Genomic DNA, 22,599 nt, shown 5'->3' on the forward strand with positions numbered 1-22,599 from the left:
AGCAGCTCATCCTCTGGTCACAACCCCTGCTTTCCACCTGGCGGGGAGCGAAGGCAGGGCACAGTCTTCCCAGCCATCAATCCCCACTCATTTCTCCTCAGCTGTGAAAAAGCTAGCTCTCCTTCCCATTCAGAAAGGAACCCGACTTCCCCTTCGAGTCGCAGTCTCTGGGGTCCCCAGTCGATGTGAGAGCACGGCCGTCCATTTTCTCCTCAGGGAGGCTCCCCGGCCCGCATTCCTCCCGCCGCGAAGCCGGGGAGGCCGTGACGCCGCGACAAGCGCGGCGGCGGCGGCGGCGGCGGCGGTAGCTGAGCTCTCGCCATCTTGCGTGGAGGAGGAGCCGCGGCCGCCGCCATGCGGACAGGCAGGGGGAGGGGAGATGAGGGGGAGGGGCGGCGGGCGAGCGGGGGAGGGGCAGAGCAACCGAGTTAGCTCAGCCCGGGCGGCGACTCCGGCGGCGCCATGAGAGCGGGCAGCGGCGGAGGTAGGGCTGGGCGGCGGGGAGAGCCGGCGGGCGCGGGCAGCCCTGCGGAGCAGCCCCCAGGGCGGGGCGGGGGCGGGGGCGGGAGGAGGAGGCAGAGGCTAGGGGCCGGGTGGGGGCGGGCGGAGGTTTCCGAGGAGGAAGGAGCCGCCGCCATTTTGGGAGCTTCGAGTCAACAATAAAGGACCGAGGGTGCCGAGCGGGAGTGGCCTCGGTGGTAGGACTCGGGCCCGAACCTCGGGGAGTGGGGTGAGGTGGTGAGGTCGAGGTCAGCGGTGCGGTCGGGGCCGCGAGAAGCCCCTCGGCCGGCGGGGGAGGGGGCGCTCTGAGGCGGAGGCCTGAGGCCTGGCCGGGCCCCGGGGAGGAAGGCGGACGGCGGGCGGCAGCCCTGTGGGGTGGGGGCGCCTGAGAAGAGTCGAATATGGGAATGTCGTGTGCGGCGGGGTCCGGAGAAGGAGCGGGCGAAGTACTCAGAGGAGCTTTGTGGAAGACGAAGGGATGTGGGACCACAAGGTGGCAAGGACTTAGGGGGATGGTGGAGGTTATAGGGTACGAGGCGGCTCTATAGGGGGCGGCAGGGATATGCAGTGTCGGAGGGCTGGTTTCGGAAGAGGACCCGCTGCTGCTTGCTTGGAATAAGGCCTCGTAGGTCGGTAACAGGAGGGTGATTATGGAGCCCCCGAGTCGTGAGGGAAAAGGAGGGGCTTTCTCACTTAAGGGTTTCTCTTTGGGGCCTTACAGGGGGAGTCCCTATTGTTTCCTACCCGCGGAGTTGGTTCCCTGCTCTTGTGGCGCAGCTGCGATTATAGGGCCCCAGCCCTTTTGTGTTTATGGTCACAGAGGGCTGGCTAGAAGTGTTGGTTTGGGGCGGCGTTTTGGGGAGCAAGAAATTATTGCCCCACAGTTACGGGGCTCAAATCATTGGCTTGTTTCTTTCCCTCATCGCTCACTCCCTTTTCTCTACCACAGTCCCCTTTTCCCTTCAGAATAAAACAGTCCCTCCAACTTGCAGACCGAGCTTAGAGAAACTGCGCTGCATTTGCAAACAAAAGCTCTTGTCTGAGATGACGATAGTGTTTTGGGTGTGAAACTGTCAGTTGCTAACTACAATCTGGGAAGTGCTGTAATTAACTCCGCGAGGGGCTCCTCCCAACTAGTCTACGTTTCGTTCGTATTTTTGAAAATGTAGAATGTAACTTGCAAGTCTAAATTGGGAAGGGGTAGGAGGAATATTTCCTTCTCTGAGACATAAAGCTGCAGTGCAGGTTTCTGTTCAAGTAAGAAGGGAGTAATAGTCACATTTTGGATCTAGGAGATAAATGGTCTTATGTTAAGAGCTCGAGGGGCAATAATGATATCTTTTAATCTTTAGAGGTTGCCCTCTTCATTCTCTTAGTGCTTGGCGAACAAGTCTTGTGTGAACTCCGTGGTTGTTGATCATAATATAAATCTGTCAATACAGGAAACCATTTACCACCTTGAACTGAAATTAGGTGGCTGGTAACCACGGTGTGCTTAAGGCATCAGATTCTAAGAGACTTAGAAATATACAGCTTTGTGTATATGATAACCAGGATTTGCTTCTGAGCAACTTTATTTTCAGTTTTTAAAAAAGACATAGCCAGTTGACTTTTAGAAAAGATGTATTACTTTGGAATTCTTGGCATTTGCAAAAAAAAAAAAAATCAATAATTAATACGCAGTTTTTGGTAAGGATTTATAAAGGAGTTTAAAAAGAACAAACCCAACAGAGGTAGTAGTCCTTATTTTCTGGCCTTTGTAAATTGTTTTTCTTTACTACATTTCAAGATAAAAATTCGATTTTGGGACTAATTAAAAATGGCGGACATTGGCCAGTTCTTTTTTTTTTTTTTAAGATTTATTTATTTGATAGAGAGAGAGAGATCACAAGTAGGCAGAGAGGCAGGCAGAGAGAGAGGGGGGAAGCAGGCTCCCTGCTGAGCAGAGAGCCTGATGCGGGGCTCCATACCAAGACCCTGAGATCATGACCTGAGCGGAAGGCAGAGGCTTAACCCACTGAGCCACCTAGGCGCCCCAGGCCAGTTCTTTTTTAAAACAACTGTTTATTAGTACTCTCGGTTTCTTGGAAAGATTGGTTAAAGTTACCAGTGTGTTTTATTCTTTCACAGATTTATCTTTTTTTTTAAAAACAGGCAGTTTCCTTTTTGTGTTTTTGTAGGTATTTTTAATAACAGCACATATTTTAAGTTAGGATACACTTTTTGAAAAGTGTTATTGAAATGTATGTAGCTAATAGTTTTTTAGTATTCAGATTTTATTAAGGTAGCTAAAGATTCTTTTTGGCTGTTTCTCAAGTGAAGGATTTTGACATGTAGACATGTCTGTATCTCTTGACTTCTTCAGTTACTGTTTTAAGGGGCAAAATTTAAGAGAAAAAATAATTCATTTTTGTAAAGTTGAACCTCTGTGGTTAAAATTCATAAAGGCACAAGTTATTTTTTTCCTGAAAGCATAGTATAGTAGCACTTAATTTCAAGAGTTTGCAGTTGCTGTCAGAAATAGGAAAAAAAAAATGAATTGTCTTGCCTTGTTACAAGATACGTAGATTTACATTAATAAAATAGTGTGATACTTCATTCAGTTGTAACACAATTAAGTATAATGAATCATTGACTTTTAGAGGTGGCAAAGACTTTTAGAGTATTCATCAGGGAGGAAACTGAAGGAAGAGATTGCCATTTGACAGCTAATGCTAATTTAATCACAATATCTTTCTACCTAATCTTCTCTGGGTTACTTTGAACTGACAATTTTAAATGTTTGAGATTGGTCTCAGTTGTCTTGGTGGAGTTTTTTTTGTTTTGTTTTGTTTTGTTTTCTTGGGGGGGGGTGGTTTGAGGCAGTCCATCTTTTTGTGTCTCTTCCTAGCCTGACTAGTGTTTTGGTCTAAGTACATCTGTATTCTTATTTAATAGAATGAAATTTCCTCTAAAGGGGTTCTTTTAAAAGGGAAAGTTTTTTCTAACTTTCCTATGTTTGCTAATTAAACTTTCTCTTTGTTTCAGATTGAAGTGAGTGAATTCAGATCTATAACTCAACCTTGTTAGAGGGCTTTTTAAAAATAAAAAGTTGATTCGGTGCATGAGAGCAAGTTACTGCTGCTTACCGTTCAGAGACTTACAGGTGCTTGCCTGCATTGCAATAAAGGACTCATATATTGAGCAAGACTTATATTTATCTCTTCATTTTGGAGAGCCTAATAAACTGTTATTACAGTTTCTCTACTGACTTTCAAAAGTTTTGAAGTTTGAAAGAGACATCTTTACAATTAATACAGCATGAGCACGGCCAGAACAGAGAACCCTGTTATAATGGGTCTGTCCAGTCAAAATGGTCAGCTGAGGGGCCCTGTGAAGCCCAGTGGTGGCCCCGGAGGAGGGGGCACACAGACACAGCAACAGATGAACCAGCTGAAAAATACCAACACAATCAATAATGGCACTCAGCAGCAAGCACAGAGTATGACCACCACTATTAAGTAAGTGTTAGAATGAATAATAAACAGACTTAGGAGACCAAGGTGGTATCTTTTTGCTACTTTGTTGTTGACTACTTTAAACCTTATTTTAACCATTTTGTTTGCAAGGAAAAGACAGATGACTGTTTTATGGCGGTTGGGTATTTGCAATTGAATAATGTATTTTTGTCATAATTCAGGTTCATTAACAAAATATAGATACAGATGATATATATTCATTTTGTATACATTACTGTTTGAAACATTTCTGGCTTTCATAATTAGCTTGGATTCATCCTGTTTTTGCCAGTATGGCTTTTTCCCTAGTGTTAAACTGTACCTTACCCTAGTTTAAATAGCAGTTAAAGCCAGTTTCAAGTTTTAAGTTTTTTTTTTTTTTTAACTTTTTTTAATTAAATATTTTATTTATTTATTTGACAGAGAGAGATCACAAGTAGGCAGAGAGGCAGGCAGAGAGAGAGAGGAGGAGGCAGGCTCCCTGCCAAGCAGAGAGCCGGATGTGGGACTCGGTCCCAGGACCCTGAGATCATGACCTGAGCCGAAGGCAGAGGCTTAACCCACTGAGCCACCCAGGCGCCCCTCAAGTTTTAAGTTTAAAGACTGTCCCAGACATACTCACCGACAGAAAATTTATCCATAACTTTTTCTTTTTTTAAGATTATGGAACTTTAGTTTTCTACTTTAAAAAAAATAAGCTCTCTCCTTTTATACACAAGATTACAAGCCATTATATATTCCTAGGGTTTTCAAGATTTTGAACTCTTGGAAATGCATGGAACTGAATAGTTCCAGGCCCCTTTGTTGACTCTAAAAACTTTGTTGCCTCATCTTACTACAGAATATTTTTTCTTTTAAATGTGCTGTCCGTCATCTAAGTGTACACTTTATTTTTTCTTAAAGATTTTATTTATTTGACAGAAATCGCATTAGGCAGAGAGGCAGGCAGAGAGAGAGGGGGAAGCAGGTTCCCCGCTGAGCAGAGAGCCCAAGACGGGGCAACACAGGGCTCCATCCCAGGACCCTGGAATCATGACCCGAGCCGAAGGCAGAGGCCTAACCCACTGAGCCACCCAGGCGCCCCTAAGTGTACACTTTAAGTTATTACTGTTAACTATTACTCTAAGATTCAGTTAATAGAAAATTAACATTGAAGACTTGACCAGGGGCACCTGGGTGGCTCAGTGGGTTAAAGCCTCTGCCTTCAGCTCTGGTCATGATCCCAGGGTCCTGGGATCAAGCCCCAAATCAGGCTCTCTGCTCATCGGGGAGCCCGCTTCGCCCTCTCTCTGCCTGCCTCTCCACCTACTTGTAATCTCTGTCAAATAAATAAAATCTTAAAAAAAAAAATAGACTCTTGACCCCATTTCATATTTGACTTTTAATATCTAGCCATAGAGATCGATCTATTCTCTTGACATCTTCATATGATGTTGAAACTGGGTCACTGAACTAATGTGTGTATATTACAACCTAGGTCTTTTCCATGCCTAAAAAGCACTCTAAAGAAGAGTAGCACTTACAAGCTACCAGAATATCATATAGATGGTTACTTGAATGTGGTTTGCTAGTGACCTCTAAGAGTTAATTTCCATTGGAATTGGTTTGGTCATTGGAAGAATTAGTATTAATGCATATTCTGTTATTGCATATTCTATTTTTAAGATTTAATTAGTATAGAAATTAAGAATATTCTCTAAATTGTAGTTTGTCTTTTCAATATATGAATAGGCTAGCAAGATTTAGGCTATTTTTAAACGTAAAGCTGTGTTATTTCATTATTTTCTACTTAAATTCTGATTTCAGACAACAGATTTTGCTTTTTATTTTATTTATTTATTTTTTAAAGATTTTATTTATTTATTTGACAGAGATCACAAGCAGGCAGAGAGGCAGGCAGAGAGAGAGGAAGAAGCAGGCTCCATGCTGAGGAGAGAGCCCGATGCGGGGCTCGATCCCAGGACCCTGAGATCATGACCTGAGCCGAAGGCAGCGGCTTAACCCACTGAGCCACCCAGGCGCCCCTTGCTTTTTATTTTTGGTCTGCCTGGGATTAATGGTGGTTTTTGTTAGTTTTTTTTTTAAACTAACATATAATGTATTATTTGCTTCAGGGGTACTGAAGAATCATCTGTCTTAAACAATTGTCTGTGAATCATCAGTTTTAAACAATTCACAGCACTCACCACAGCACATACCCTCCCCACCATCCATAACCCAGACACCCTATCTTAAGATAAGAGTCTCTTATGGTTTGTCTCAATGGGTTCTTTTTCATTCTGTGGGTTCTTTAAATCTGTTTGTCCAAAAATAAATAAATAAATAAATAAATAAATAAAATTTTTTTTTAATCTGTCATCTCTGGGATCTAGAAGGCTCTAGATCCCATCACTGTCTTCAGTATTCATTCTTATACTTAATCTCTGTCACTTATTTTAAATAGTTTGGGTCCTCTAACTCCTAAGATTATAAATTCCTTGTGATAAGATTTTCCATTGTATTTCTGCATTTTTATTCACTTTATATTGAATTTGACAATGGCAGGCTGGCACACTACGATGTTCAGCTGACATTTTTGCTCAGAGACTTTGGTGTGTTAATTATAGGCAGAATTGAAAGGCTTTGGTACCCTTGAAATTGGGAGCAAATAGTTAACTGTTAGAGTACTTTAAATTATGTGGGACCTAGCTTTAAGTAAAATAAGTCCTCATCTTTCTAAATCAAGACTCTGGAGAGGTTTTGGAGGCTCTGATTATGTAAGCGTTGCTATAATGAAATCGTAAAAACTTTTATTTAAAGATGACACATTTGGAAGCATTATCTGCTTTATTGACCATTTTTTTCCCCATTAGGTGCTTCAGTATTACTTGAGGTTTTTACTTGACCAAAAAGAGAATTTTATTCTTGTTTTCTTGGTTTCAAGCATTCTCACTTAAAAAAAAAAAAGACTGAGAGATAGTCATTAACAGCTAATACTGAGGGTTTTTTTGTTTTTGTTCTTAAGATTTTATTTGTTGGGGGCACAGAGCCAGATGTAGGTCTCAGTCTGACCATGACCTGAGGCCAAGCCAGATGCTTGACCAACTGAGCCACTCGGGCACCTCCTGAGTTCTTATTTTGCCAGGAACTATGCTGAGTGTTTTATGTAAATTACCTGATATAATTCTCAACTCCCTTTATATAAGAGAATTGGAGGCTTAGAAAAATAACTGCTGCAAAGTCACAAAAATACTGAGTACTAGAGTCAGAGCTTGGCCTCAGGTCTGAAACTTTGGAGCCCTTGGTTTTAATTAGTCATCAAAAGTTAGAAACTCAGATGCTTTACAGGAGACTGTGCTACATGAGCAGGTACTTGCTTTGTCTAAAGGAATCTGCTGCTTGATTTAAGCCCCCAGTTACTGACCTCTGTCAAACTGTTGACTTGCAGAAGTTTGGAACCAGTGTTGCTAAAGCTTCCCCCTTTTTTTTTTTTTTTTTCCCCTAAAAAAAGCCTGAATCTGGACTTTATATGAAATCTCCTAATTTTTAAATGTTGGCAACTAATTTAAATTAAAACACACTACTTATATCAAATAAAACACAGTGGTTACCAGATTGGACAACAGTTGCACTACATATTACACTGCTTCTCTTAAAAGGATGGATGCCTTATTCCCTTCTATTCTTGATTTTTTTTTATCCTCTCTAGATTGTTCTTTTGTGAGAAGAGCAGTTTTCCTAATGCTGTTTATTTCTGTTAACTATATTCCAAAGTAAATGGCAGTATATTAAACTTACTGTGCTTTTTAGAACTTAATTATAATTAATTATGGTGAATCATCTTTGTATTATTAGACTAGCAATACTATGAATTCTCATGCTTCAATTTTACTATATTCTCCATAGACCTGGTGATGACTGGAAAAAGACTTTAAAACTCCCTCCAAAGGATCTAAGAATCAAAACTTCGGTAAGTTGATTGTAAAATTCAAGTGGAAAAATGGTGTGGAAACTCTAAAAGTGAATTAGTTACTTAATATGACAATAGGCACTGTGTGTTTACTCCTAGATTGAAGTGGTTGAAATTGTATGGATCATATATATGAATTGCCAAAAATTTTCACCTTTTGGAGGAATTACATTAATATAATAATGTGTATCTGTATATTCAATGCTGTATTTATACATCTGTATATTTTATCTAACTTATTTTCATGGTTTGCAAGACATTTTCTCAAAATTCTCTTATGCCCCTAGCAGTACAGTAAGATTCAAGTTAGGTATTATCCTTAATTTGTGGATGAGGACAAGGAAGTTGAGAGATTCGTTCTCTTAGCCCAGTGTTCCCAACTGGGGGTGATTTTTGTCCCTTAGTGGGGATTTAGCAGTAGCTAGAGACATTTGATTATCACAGCTTGTTTTTTGTTTTGTTTTTTTTTTATAAAGATTTTATTTATTTATTTGACAGGGAGATCACAAGTAGGGGGGTGCAGGCTCCCTGCTGAGCAGAGAGCCCCATGTAGGGCTGGAGCCCAGGACTCTGAGGTCATGACCTGAGCCGAAGGCAGAGGCTTAACCCACTGAGCCACCGAGGCGCCCCAGTTATCATAGCTTGTTAAACTCAACTTACGGGGATGCTGCAGGATGGCCCCTTATGAAAGAGAATTTTCTGGCCCAGTGTCAATAGTGCTAAGTTTAAGAAATCTTTATTTAGAATAGGATATTTGCAGACAGTGAGTGGTGGAGCAGAGTTTGACTTCACCTCTTGCTATTTGTAATTCAAAGCTTCAAAGCATGATACTTACATAGAAATAATAGTATTCAACCAGTCCTCAGAAGAATATAACCACAGGGTGGCCTTTCCCCAAAACAGTTTTTAAGTGGCCTGTGTGTGTTAAAGAGTGGTTATTCCTTAGGAATACTTGAAATATAGATCAAGACAGAACTCATTTGCATATGTTTGTATTTTAAATGGGGTAGAGGAAGAATAAGTCTCTCAAACAAACGTTCTTAAGTATAGTAACTACCAAAGGAACACAGTTGCACTTCATTTTGTTGTTTTGTTTGTTTGACTAGGATGTGACCTCCACAAAAGGAAATGAGTTTGAAGATTACTGTTTGAAACGGGAGTTATTGATGGGAATTTTTGAAATGGGCTGGGAAAAGCCATCTCCTATTCAGGTACGTTCTCCCATTTCATCCACTTGGGATGTAATGTTAGAAGTTAAGCATTCCATACTTTTTGATCTGTGTGAATGGTAAAATTAGCATTTTTCTCATGTGTATACATGTGCACCTACACACTTTTTCTGAACCTTTTAAAGAAAAGTCAGAAAATCATGGCCCTTTACCTCTAAACATTTCAGCGTGCATTTCTTAAGAAATAGGATTTTTTTCTTTTTTGAGTAAGCTCTATGCCCAACATGGGGCTTGAACTCAAGACCCTGAGAACAAGAGTTACATGCCATACCAACTGAGCCAGCCAGGTGCCCCTGGGGATATTTTCTTGTGTAACCGTAGTACAAACGTAAACATAGTACAGTGTTAAATTTGGTCAATTTAACATTAATACAGTATTTCTATCTTAGCTGTCATTTGTATTCTAATTTTTAAATGACCCCAAAATGTCCCTTATAGCATTTTTTTTTTCTTTTCTGTACAGAATGCCTCCTAAAATCAGGTATTGCATTAGTTAGTTATATCTCTAACCTCTTTTAGTTGTGAGCATTTCCCTAGTCTTTTTTTGGTCTTTTATGACATTGATATTAAAAAATACAGCCCTTTTTTCCTAATAGAATATTCCTCATTTTGGGTTTGTGCTGTGTCTCCACGTGATTAGCCTCAAGTTACTCATTCTTAGTCAAACTACTGCAGAAGTTATGTTACGGCCTTTTCAAGCTACCACATTTGAAGGTATACACAGTGTCCATACAGTTTTCATTGATGAATTTAATTTTCATTATTGTCTCAAGGTGGTGTCTGATTTTTCTGCTGTATAATTAATTGCTTTCCCCGCCCTTCCCTTGAAACTAATAAGTAGTCTATGGGAAGAACTTTAAGACCATGCAGGTATCTTACTCTTCCACCAAAATTTCTTCCTAGTCTTAGCAATCCATTGTTGATTCTTGCATGATTTGATCTTTGCTCTGATAGATTATGATGAGTTACCAGTGCTAGCTAGCACTCCTTCCACATTTGGCCTTGTAAAGAAGAGCCTTCCCTGGGGCACCTGGGTAACTTATTTGGTTAAGCGACTGCCTTTGGCTCAGGTCATGAACCTGGATTCCCAGGATGGAGTCCCACATTGGGCTCCCTTCTCCCACTGATCCTCCCCCTTTGTACTCTCTCTCAAATAAATAAATAAAATCTTAAAAAAAAAAAAAAAAAAAAGCCTTCTCTGTATCTTCATGTATTTGTATATTATCAGTGTGGACTCAAAAATCCCCCCCCCCCCCCGTGGTATTTTTGTGGTCAAATTGTCCCTTTTTTGGCTATCGTGAGCTCCATGAAGCTGGTCCCTGTGTGTTTATAATGTACACACACTTGTTTTTTTCCTAATAGACTGGTTTTTTTAGAGCAATATTAAGTTCACAGCAGTTGAGCAGAAAATAGAGATTTCCCTTAAACCGGGTCCCCACTCATGCATAACATCCATTATCAACATCCTTCACAAGAATGACGCATCTATTACAACTGGAGGAACCTCAGTTAACATTATCCAACGTTCATAATATATATTAGGGTCTACTCTTGGTGTTGTACATTCTGTGGGTTTGAACAAATGTGTGATGACATGTACTCATCATTGTAATATCAGGCAGAGTAGTTTTACTGCCCTAAAAACCCTCTGTGCTCTGCCTGTTCACTCCTCACCTCCCTTACCCCTTCATTTTTCTTGAGTACTTCTTTTTTGGCATATCATGATGCTGAGCCTATCTGTACCTGTCTTGTCCCAGCCTTGGAATCAGCCATTTCTCCAAGGAGCCCTGCTTAGTGGGGTAGTAGTATTAGAGACTTAAATCCAAGTACATTCTTTGCTCCTTGGCCCTTTCAGTGACTAGAACAAGGAAATACCTGTATGTGTGTGGGCAGATACATGTAAACATAAACACACATGTTAAAACTGTTAAACCCAAGCTGTAATAAGGACAAACCCGATGACATCATTGAGTACTTTTTCATTGAGCAAACGTACTGAGTGACCTAGACTGGAGATGTTTTTATGAACAAGACAGGATTTCTGCCCTCACAGTCATGGGGATAAGACAGCTAATCGTACAGATAATTTCAGTGTGATATGATAAGCCCCTTTCTCGTTGAAATTGCGTATATATGTAGCCATTAGAGGAAGACAGAATAACCTAGAGGTGATTCATATTCCAAGCAGAGAATACTGGGATAGGGGTTGCTTAGGGGTTTTTATCTTTGTGTGCCTTTGTGGACAAACTAAAGTTTATTATGGCTGAGAAAGTGTCAAGATAAGATTATATACGTCACCAGATAGGCAGTTTGAGTGCAAATATTGAAAATATTTTGGAAATTTATTTTTCTGTTATGTAGTTCATGTTAATCCATCTTATTTACAGGGGTGAAAAGTTTTATGAGTCTTGTACTGAGGGGACTATATCATTCAATTTTGTATCTCTAGTACTTAGCAAAGTAGATGGCAGGAAATGGGCTTTCAGATGTTAAGTGGTGTTTAGAATGCTTTGAAATCATGGTTGACATGTCTGCAGGTTAACTTTGTCTATAGAACTGTTGAAGAACTAGTATGGGCAGTCAGACTGCCCAGGTCCAATCCCAACTCCAGTCCTTTATAAGTTGATATTTTGAGTTATCTCTCTAAGCCTTAGTTTCCTGGCCTGTAAAATTGTTAGGATATTATTTATCATAGAGGAGTTGTGAAGATTTAATGAGGTAGTTCATTTTAGTATGCTTGGTATAGTGCCTAGTAGATGATAAATGCTCTGTAATTGTTTTAGGTTACTATTCCATACAGTAGTTTTATCAAAAAAGGAGATGGGGAGGCAGGAAGGAATAAATGCCCCTGCCTTCCTCAAAAAAAGGATTGGTTCATTCATAGCAAACTTAATTCATTCTTTTTTTAAAGATTTTATTTATGGAGTGGGGGACAGAGGGAGAAAGAGAAACCCAAGCAGACTCTGCACTGAGCATAGAGCCCCATGTGGGGCTCAATCCCATGACACCAAGATCACGACCTAAGCCAAAACCAAGTCAGACACACAATCAGCTGTGTCATCCAGCTGACTTAATTCTTAATGAACTCTTGCTGACTCCTGTTTTCCACCTTTGTATTAAAATTTAAAATTGACTTTGTTATTTGCACTTTCAGTATTAGTATAATATATAGGCAGCTATCTTTCCAATCACTTAACCAGTCTCACATTTAGCTTTTTTGGTGAAGTAGAAATAATAATCTCCCTCACAGGGTTTTTGTGAGGATTAAATGTAACTAAAACAATGTTGTGAAATAGCAAAGCAGTGTACAAGTACAAAGTGTTATTTTAGATATCTAAGACCACCATTCACATTGTCTTTTTCTCACTATTATTTTGCCCAAGAATCTATGGAAAACACAAGATGTTCCTTAGAACTATTCAGTGTAATAGGGGCGCCTGGGTGGCTCAGTGGCTTAAGCCTCTGCCTTGGGCCCGGGTCATGATCTCAGGGTCCTGGGATCGAGCCCCGCATCGGGCTCTTTGCTCGGCGGGGAGCCTGCTTCCCCCTCTCTCTCTGCCTGCCTCCCTGCCTACTTGTGATCTCTCTCTCTCTCAAATAAATAAATTAAAAAAAAAAAAAAAACTATTCAGTGTAATAAACCATAAATGTTAGGATTTTAGAACCAAAAAGAAATTTAGAAGTCCTGTAGCGAAATCTAACCTCATTACTGGCTGCCCTCTATTCATTCTCTTCTTATATGCTGTCTCTCCTTGCCTTCCTATTGTTTTTAAGGTATTCTTTTCCATAGTACTTAGTTTACAGTTTTAAGCAGGCATTTTTTCCCCCAAATATTGAAGAAGCCTTCTTGATCAGATGGTGGGTGTCCTCTGCATTTGAATTTTCTTTGAGGTGAAATTTTATTGATTATAAGATTATTGGACAATGAAGCACTTAATTATATCCTCCAGAAAGAATATTTTACACTGACAGGCTGGAACCAGACATACTACAGCTTGCGCCTACACATCTTTCTGTGGTGTAGCCATCTGTGTGTGACTCTAGTTCTAATTCTGAATGCTATGCCCCATAGCTAGCATAACTCTGCCACTCTAAAGCATAGCTTTATAGGAGCGCAAACTTTTTTGGAAGGTGTAAGAACCTACTGTTTCATTCTGCTTAAAATCATGAAACCTTACAGAGTTGACCCTTGAACAATAAGGGTTTGAACTGCGTGGTTCCACTTACACACAGACTTTTTTTTTTTGAAGATTTTATTTATTTATTTGACACATCACAAATAGGCAGAGAGGCAGGCAGAGAGAGAGGAGGAAGCAGGCTCCCTGCTAAGCAGAGAGCCGGATGCGGGGCTCGATCCCAGGACCCTGGGATCATGACCTGAGCTGAAGGCAGAGATTTTAACCCACTGAGCCACCCAGGCGCCCCTATACACAGATTTTTTATGGTACTGTAAATGTATCTTCCTTACGATTTTCTTAATAACATTTTTTTTCTCTAACTTTATTTACACCTAACATACAAAATGTGTGACTGTTTATGTTAATCAGTGAGGCTTCCATTCAGCAGTAGGCTATTAGTTAAGTTTTAGAGGAGTCCAAAGTTACACGTGGATTCTTAATTGTGTGGGATGTCAGTACCCCTAACCCCCACATTCAGGGGTTAGCTGTATTAACTTTGAGATGATTGAAAATGGTAACTCTAACTCTGACTGCTTCCAGACCCTAGGCAAACCTTTTGAAGACTTTTTCGGTAAGATAATGATGAAATGGCAGCTAGTCCACTATTGAGGGAAATAGGGGAGTTCCTTATTGTTGGCAAAAAAATTCCACATCAGGTCAAGAGTCTCAACTATTTTGAGAAATTATTTTGTCAACTAGGTGTAATAAGTTTTAATTAAGAATTAATAGCTTATTGTTGATAGTTAGGGATTACAGCATTCTTAATCCTTTGTAAATCATTTCTCTTGCTAACGTGGATTTCTTAGGATTATAGGAATTGTTTTCCAAAATTTGCAAGAAAAAAAATCTTTAAATGCATTTACTCATTAGTTACTGTGGTAAAACTGGGGTGTGTTCCTTAAGTTAGAGATATTTTTGAAATTATTATCTTCCAGACTCTTTTTTCTGGGCAGCAGTAGATAACCTGTGATAACCATTGCTATCTCCTCTACCATACTCATACTATTTTTCCCGCTAAAATTAAGATTCTTAAGGTCAGCTGACCCAGGAAGTGTCAGAAACAACTACCCTAAAAGCAGCTAATAGGGCAATTTTCAGCCTTTTTTCGGTACCACACTTCTGTCGAATGCCTCTCAGTACTAGGAAATTGGAAGGTATACTGTGCTTTGGTTGTAGGCAGCAAACCAACTTGGGCTGACTTTAGCAAAGGGGAATTTATTGAAAGAATATCAGAGGAGTTCACTAGAGTGAGAAAAGTCACACTTGGCATTGACCAAGGACTGAGGCAGTTCTGAAGGGCTTGGGAAGCTACAAATTGTTACAGGATCTACTATAACAATTTAAATTCTTAGAAGAGAGCATGGAGCTGGCCTGGGTTCAGTTGATGTCTCCTGTTTAGCTGGAGAGGTTACCTAGACTATCCGGTGGGGTGGGGACATGTAATTCCTCAGAAGAAATTTGGGGTCCTAGGGAAGGTGGATCCTAGGGTAACTGAAACACAACAGATAACTTAGTGGGTCATTTCCACTTTAATGGTGGAACACGGCCTTGGAGAAGTAAGGTGGCAGAATCAGACCTGAGGTTGTTGTGGGGTTGTCATGGGTTTGGTAACTTGACTAAGATGCAAATCACATATCACACAATTTATGCATTTAAAGTATGCAATTCAGTGGTTTTTAATGTATTCACAGTTGTGCAAATCAATTTTAGAACACTTTAATCACCCTAAAAAGAAACTGTTTTAGCAGTCTCCCCTCATTTTCCCCTAGCCCTGACCAACCACTGATCTCCATGAATTTGCCTGTTCTGGACATTTCATATAAATGGAGACATACATTGTTTTTTGTGACTGATTTCTTTGACTTAGCATTTTTTAGGGTTCATCCATGTTGTAGCATGTATTAGTACTTCTTCCCTTTGTATTGCCGAATAATAATTCCATTGTATGGCTGTACCACCTATGGTTTATCAATCAGTTGATAGGGTTGTTTGCACTGCTAGCCATTTTGAATACTGCTGTGAACATTCACATAACAAGTTTTTGTGTGGGAATGTTTTTATTATAAAACAAAAATACCTAACTTGAAAGGATATAAATGAAAGTATCTGGGTGCCCAGCAGACAGTTTTTAAAGTTTTTTGCTTCCTCCTCCTCTGTTTTCTCCCTGGTAGCTCCCATGATTTCCTCTTGGGTTTCACAGTTGTCTGAGCCTGACTTGAATTCTCTTTCATTATATTATCTGATCTTTCTGGCGGATAGTAGTAAGAGACAGTGTGGATGTGTTGAATTCCGTGACTGCTACTGCTAATCATAATGGTCACTATATGGGGCAAACTATCAGTGTATCTTAACTTGGAGACTAGCTTGCTTACTTTGTTTAAAAAAAAAAGAAAAAGAAAAAGCCTATCTTTAAACAGTTTCTGTAGAGCATAAACCCTATCAGAGAGTACAAGGGAATAGAATTTAGTGGCCTTAATCTGAGTTAGATTTCCCAAAATGGGAAATTAGGATACCCTTAAGCTAATTCTCACCTGCCTCACTTCATTCAAAAGTTTTATTTTAAAGAACCTGACTTAAGTCATTTGGAGGCTCTTGGAGACCACCTAGACTTTTATTCTGTTAGAGAACTGAGTAGTGTGCTAGTAGCCTATTTAAAACCCACGGAAAAGGGGCACCTGGGTGGCTCAGTTGGTTAAGCGACTGCCTTTGGCACGGGTCATGATCCCGGAGTCCCAGGATGGAGTCCCACATTGGGCTCCCAGCTCCATGGGGAGTCTGCTTCTCCTTCTGACCTTCTCCTTTCGCTCTCTCTCAAATAAATAAAAATAAGATCTTAAAAAACACAGAAAAAAATGAACCCAAGGGGGTAATAAGCCCCCAGAGCAACTGTAGATGAACAGAGTTGACTCAAAGTAGGAACGAAGAGATTAAGACCAAAGGGTCAAAGCCAAGGATTTTTTCTTTGACCTGCTTTATTATAATAAGCAGACTATTTAATGCTGGTTATAGGAACAGAGGGTAACAGTATTGTTACTGGACCATATTTACAGTTCTGGGAGCTGTGTTTTCTTTTTCTGGTCATATGGAACCCATCTGACCTCTTTGATGCATTCTTTGTTTGTTTGTTTTCCTTTGATGCATTCTAAGTAGGATGATTATTATGAGGGGAAATGCAAGTCATGATGATTATTAGATGTTCCTATAATAATGATTTTAAACTGTTAGAGATAGTTCTTTTTTTTTTTTTTTTTTAAAGATTTTATTTATTTATTTGACAGAGAACGCAAGTAGGCAGAGAGGCAGGCAGAGAGAGAGAAGCAGGCTTTGCACTGAGCAGAGAGCCCAATGCGGGGCTGGATCCCAGGACCCTGGGGTCGTGACCTGAGCCGAAGGCAGAGGCTTTAACCCACTGAGCCACCCAGGCTCCCCTAGAGATAGTTATTTTGGTCATGAGCTTAGACACAGAACTGATTGTTAAAGTGATTATGAATCTCTTTCCTAACTTACTTTCCTAACTTTCTGGTTTTATAAATTAAAATTAAAAATTTTAGGTTCAGAAATTGAAATGTTCTTATTCCCTTTTTATATCTATTCTATCTATATATGTATGTGTGTATTCAATTTTCAGTAATTTGGGGGAATCCTTTGCTGTTGTTTAGGTAACTTGTCCTAATAGGAAATGTTATCCTTGCAAAACACGTATGACAAAGTAAGCTAAATGTGAAAATGAAAAGTCACTGTCTGATATGACCATGGATTAAGATGACTGGAATAGAATTGAGCCTCCAATTGAGTACATTTCAGGACAGAGAAGTTGAATATAGGACACTGACATTATAAGCTTATATGATAAGATAAATCAAATAGGACTTAAAGTTAAACTTTGCCAGCCGATTCCTATTTTTTGCAAGGATGGGTTGTCAAAGCTGCAATTTTTCATTGTGGTTAAATTTGCTTACTTTTCTCAGAATATACGGTCTTAACTTTGTATTATTTGTGCCATTTTTTTCTCCCAGTTTTACATTGTGAAAGGTCCTTCACTTCTTTTTCTGTTTATTCAAGTCCTATTTGTGTCACCCTGGGTTCCTCTTCATTTGTTTTCTTTGTTGTAGATGCCCAGCTCCCTTAGTCCTACACATTCTCACACATGCAAATCTATATTGTTTTTATGACACTGGGATACAGTTTAATAATACACTATAAGCAGTTCTCATAAATACTGGTTGATAATGATGGTGATCTTGACTGGTAATTTACTTGGCCTCTATTCTTATGCAAATGTGGGACACTTGAAAGCCATACCAAAGAGGTATACTTCCATTATATTTTAGAGAATAATTTACTTATGTGCTGTTTTTATTCAGAAGTAATTTGCATTTTCTTGTCTCTTAGGAGGAGAGCATTCCCATTGCTTTATCTGGTAGGGATATCTTAGCTAGAGCAAAAAATGGAACAGGCAAGAGCGGTGCCTACCTCATTCCCTTACTTGAACGGCTAGACCTGAAGAAGGACAATATACAAGGTTAGTTTGTTTAAACTAAAAATGGCGGTTTTACTTTACAGGTATGTGGAAGATATTACCATCTTTTTTTAGAACTTAAATAATCTGTGGTTAGTATTTACCTTTTCTTTTCACGGCTTGTGGCCCAGTTGTCTTATAAAATACCCAGCTTTCTAAAAAGATTGTTAAGTTTTCAGAGGGCTTTTACATAGCACACAGTTTTGATAGTATTCCAGTGAAATAGGCGAAATAGGTATTGGCTTATAGATAAGAAAGCAAGAATCATAAAGTTATCTGACTTTGCTACTTAAAACTGGAACTGAGTTGTTTCTTGGGGCACCTACATGTCTACAAGAGCTCATGAACTTTTTCTTCTATAAAGCCTTGTGGTTTTAAGAGCTTAGGAAGTAGGAAGAAACAAGTTTCCATAGTTCTGTGCAGAGTAAGCTAACATTTAAATTTTGACCTCTAAAGCTTTTTCTGAAATTTTCATAAATTGATCTTGATCTGTAATGATCATTTCTCCTGTCTTCCTTTTACCTACATGCGTGTGATGTAAATGGAATCTGGGCAGCAGGAGTTCTTATTCAGGTGTTCAGTGAATCCCTTACTGAAATATTAATAAACTTTGAGGTAGTGGTTGCCAAGGCAGAGAACCCTTTAAAGGTTTGTAACTAAGGAGTACCAGGTTTATAAAGCTGTGCTGCTCAGAAAAGTCCAAAGCTAGAACCCTGTAATAGGTTCTCTCTCTCTTTTTTTTTTTTTTTTTTTTTTTTTTGGTAAAGGAGATTTACTTTTTTGACTTTTCAGAATTAGGCTTATTATGATTCAACTTTTTAGAATGTCCGGAGTATCTAGATTGCAAGGGCCAGTATTTCGGTAGCTTATTACACCCTTAAAATATGTTTCTTTTTTGTCTTTTCCAGCAATGGTGATTGTTCCCACTAGAGAACTTGCTCTACAGGTCAGTCAAATTTGCATCCAGGTCAGCAAGCACATGGGAGGGGCCAAAGTGATGGCAACCACAGGAGGAACCAATTTACGGGATGACATAATGAGGCTTGATGACACAGGTAGGGAATGACTGATTTAATGTGGCCTAGCTGTTCAAGTATAATTGCAGACATGGGTGTTTCCTGAACTTCACTAAAAATCGTTAAGAATTAAGGACCAGAAACACTGCCATAGAAAAATGAATAAAGGAAGTGACCATTTCATTGGAGAAAAAAGATAAATTGATAGTAATTGAAAGGATAGTTAACCTTGCTGATAATTTTTTAATGTAAATAAAAATAGTTTGGTACCGTATCTAGCTGGGAAGGCTAAAAGATACTAGTAACCAATAATAAGTTTGAGAAGAAATAGGCTGTCTTGCAGCTTGAGGGTATAAATTGGTATGATCTTTATGGAGGACAATTTGGCATTGTGTTTTAAAATGATAAATGTGTATTTTCAAGAATATTCCTGAAGAAATACTGGGCAAATACAGGGTTACTGCAGTGTGGTTTGTAGTACTGAAAAATTGGAATATCCTAAATGTCAGAGGACTAAATACAGGGGTATAGTCCGAATGGAATTCCACGAAGCTGTTAAGCAGTGAAGCTGATCTATCTTTATTTTCATTGAGTTCTCCATGATACATCACAGAATGAAAAAAGATAACGAAACACAAGCTTGAAATCCCCTTATATAAAATTATACATAAAGTTTGAGTTTAAAATTTTATATATGATTATCATTTGGTAAATTACTATGTGCTTCATACTGCACACTTAATTAAAATGGTTATCTCATTTCCTCCTTTTAACAATCTTCTGAAGACCATTACTGTAGTTCAGAGGCAAGCAACTGTATGTGAGATGCCTGGTATGTCTTTGTTATTGATTGGGGATAGTTTTAAGACAAGTATTCCCCCTTATTTGGAGCAAATGGTTTGGCAAGCTATTAGCCCGTCCCATGTAGCAGTGAAACAAACAACTGTTCTCTTACCAACCTAAGATGAAATGAAAATTCTTATCTTAAAACACATCCTTGCCTGTTTGTATTATTCCTACCCCTACAATTTTCTGATAAAATATGTATAATAAACCTTTACTGTATCCTCTTTGCCCAAGCTAAAATGAATGAGAATATATATATATTCTAATCTTTTGTAGTGCACGTGGTGATAGCTACCCCTGGAAGAATCCTGGATCTTATCAAGAAAGGAGTAGCAAAAGTTGATCATGTCCAGATGATAGTATTGGATGAGGTAATGTCTCTTCATTTGGAAAGTACTATTCTGTGCTTTGTTTATAACTGCCAGTGAATAAAGCAAAAGCTCTTCGTATTTATGAACCTCTGGTAAATGCATGATTCTTGTCAATTCAAACTAATTCGCTTTTTATAAAACATGTTTTGCCCATTAAAGGCAATAGATGGTAGGCATTTGTAGCAATAGTTCAACCTTGTGTCTTTTTCTTAGGGATGCAAGATTATAGGTTTTGTTTTTCTTTTTCAAGGAAAGGAGTTGTTGAATATCTCAAAGGCAAGTTCATTCTAAGTCTCTTTCTAAAATCAGTGGTCTTAAAAAACATCTGATGTCTCTAACCCCTCATTTAGTATATCCTGCTTTGTATTGTTTGGTTTTTTTGTCTCTGGTATACTTGTTATCTCATCAGGTTGTAAGTGCCTTTTAAGAACTTACTGTACTCTACATTTTGGGGATCTGGCCATGTTTTTATACATACACTGTACTGGTGTTAATATTTTGAGATAAAGTGATTTTCCTCTTCGGATGTTTTAGATAACTAGATCAGGTCAATCATAGTCTAATTCAGACAGGTTTTTTATCTTTGAGTAAGAGAGATAATGTTTGTTAGTCACTGTGTGTAGCACTAAGTGCTGTATGTGTTTCTTCATTTGCTTTTCACAACAACCCTGTAAGGTAGGTATCCTATAAAGCAGTTACTACTGCTAATTTTAAATTTGTGGAAACTTAAGTATTGGGTCGTTAAATAACTTGTCAGCATAGCTAATAAATGTGAAGGAGACAAGATTTCAGACCAGGTAGTTTGACTCTAGATTGTACTCTCAGCCAAGTATTTCCTCTCATGGAAATCACATTAAAATTTTGTTAAGGGAACAAGGATTTTATCTATCTAGAGTTTTCTCTTTCCTCTAGAATATGGTATTAATAGCTTTTCCCTCTTCTGAATCACTGCAAATGTGTCTTGGTGCCTTTGGAGTAGGGAGTGTCCTAGAGTACTGTTCACAATCAACACTGTTCCAAAAGTGCTCCTGCGGCTGAAGACCTTGGACACTAATTGTTTTTGAAATTGTCTTTCCTTTGTATTGCAGGCAGATAAGTTGCTGTCACAGGATTTTGTGCAGATAATGGAGGATATTATTCTCACGCTACCTAAAAACAGACAGATATTATTATATTCTGCTACTTTCCCTCTTAGTGTACAGAAATTCATGGTGAGTATAAATCTGTACTAGGAAGCAGTGCTGTTCTCTTGCCCATGAGTATACCTTTATTCATAATAACATCTTATTATCAGTTTATGCTGATTATTTCAGGTTTTTGGCTTTCTTGTCAGCTGTTGAATTAAGGTTAGTTTTGCATAAATTTTTTAAAAACAGTAATTTGATTAAATTCTGTATTCACTTAGCATTTGGTGTCAGACTGACATACAGCCATTGATCCTGGATAAATTTTGATTACAATGTAATCCTGTACACAAAGTACAAAATAGGAATTTAGCTACATATCTGAATGTTAGATTTTCTATTATATGGTAACATATTTTTACTGTCATGGATTACTTATACTCTGAAGAAAACTGCATGCATGCCTTTTAAGCACGAGTTGATCAGAAATGTTGGGGGATTTGTTTCAAGTTTTAAAAGATATGTTCTGCTTTTTTTTAATTATGTGACTCTTCTTTTTTCCAGAATTCCCATTTGCAGAAACCCTATGAGATTAACCTGATGGAGGAACTAACTTTGAAGGGAGTAACCCAGTACTACGCCTATGTAACTGAGCGCCAAAAAGTACACTGCCTCAACACACTTTTCTCCAGGGTAAGTAACAGGCTTCAGTTGCTGAATATTACCCATTACTTAACCCCCAAAAAACAGTTGTGTCTGTTTTCTCACCATTTTCAGTGTAAAAATAGTCCATAGCTTTTCCTAAAAGGTAGTTTTGGTTGTGGATCTAAAGTTGATACTGTATGATAGACCTCAAAGACATTTTTAATTAAATTCTAAAATACTTGGACCTTAATTATAGTCAGTCCTCATTATTTGCATATTCTGTATTTGCGAATTCAGCTACATGCCAAAGTTTGTAACCCTACAGTCAATACTCGTGTGCTTTTGAAGTCCTTTGTGGATATTAGTAACACTATGGGAAATACCAGCTGTTGCGCATATTCCCAGCTGAGATTGAACAAAGTGACACACTGCCTTCTTGTTTCAGCTCTCATAAACAAATGTCTTTCTCACAGTCTGTGCCACATTTTTTGCATTTCTCTGTGTGTGTGGTTTTGTTTTGTTTTGTTTTTTGGTTTATTTCATGGTTTAAAATGGCTCCAAAGCTTAGTGCTGTTCATTGCTCCTAAGCACAAGAAGATTGGTTTGCAGAGAAAATGTGTTTAAGATAAATTTTATATAGATAGGAGTTAACAGTGTTGTTGGCCACAAGTAAATAAGGTGATTTGAACGGTAGCACACATAAAACAAGGTTATCTGTTGATCA

The 22,599-nt window shown here is 38.9% G+C and overlaps 1 protein-coding gene across 2 annotated transcripts in view; it reads left to right on the forward strand.

The window, feature by feature from the left end:
- Positions 1-595: 595 nt before the first annotated feature.
- LOC111153763 (DEAD-box helicase 6) overlaps positions 596-22,599 on the forward strand; it is a 32,586-nt gene continuing 10,582 nt past the window's right edge. For both annotated transcript variants that reach the window (XM_022512984.1, XM_022512983.1), the window contains exons 1-9: positions 596-698; positions 3,529-4,001; positions 7,884-7,947; positions 9,054-9,158; positions 17,747-17,876; positions 18,782-18,928; positions 20,012-20,106; positions 21,195-21,317; positions 21,795-21,923. In XM_022512984.1, the coding sequence (XP_022368692.1) occupies positions 3,802-4,001; positions 7,884-7,947; positions 9,054-9,158; positions 17,747-17,876; positions 18,782-18,928; positions 20,012-20,106; positions 21,195-21,317; positions 21,795-21,923 (993 nt within the window). In that variant the 5' untranslated portion in view covers positions 596-698; positions 3,529-3,801. The remainder of the gene's footprint in view (positions 699-3,528; positions 4,002-7,883; positions 7,948-9,053; positions 9,159-17,746; positions 17,877-18,781; positions 18,929-20,011; positions 20,107-21,194; positions 21,318-21,794; positions 21,924-22,599) is intronic.

This window comes from Enhydra lutris, unplaced genomic scaffold, assembly GCF_002288905.1.
Source record: "Enhydra lutris kenyoni isolate GAN:26980312 unplaced genomic scaffold, ASM228890v2 scaffoldscaffold34, whole genome shotgun sequence".
Lineage (NCBI taxonomy): Eukaryota > Metazoa > Chordata > Mammalia > Carnivora > Mustelidae > Enhydra > Enhydra lutris.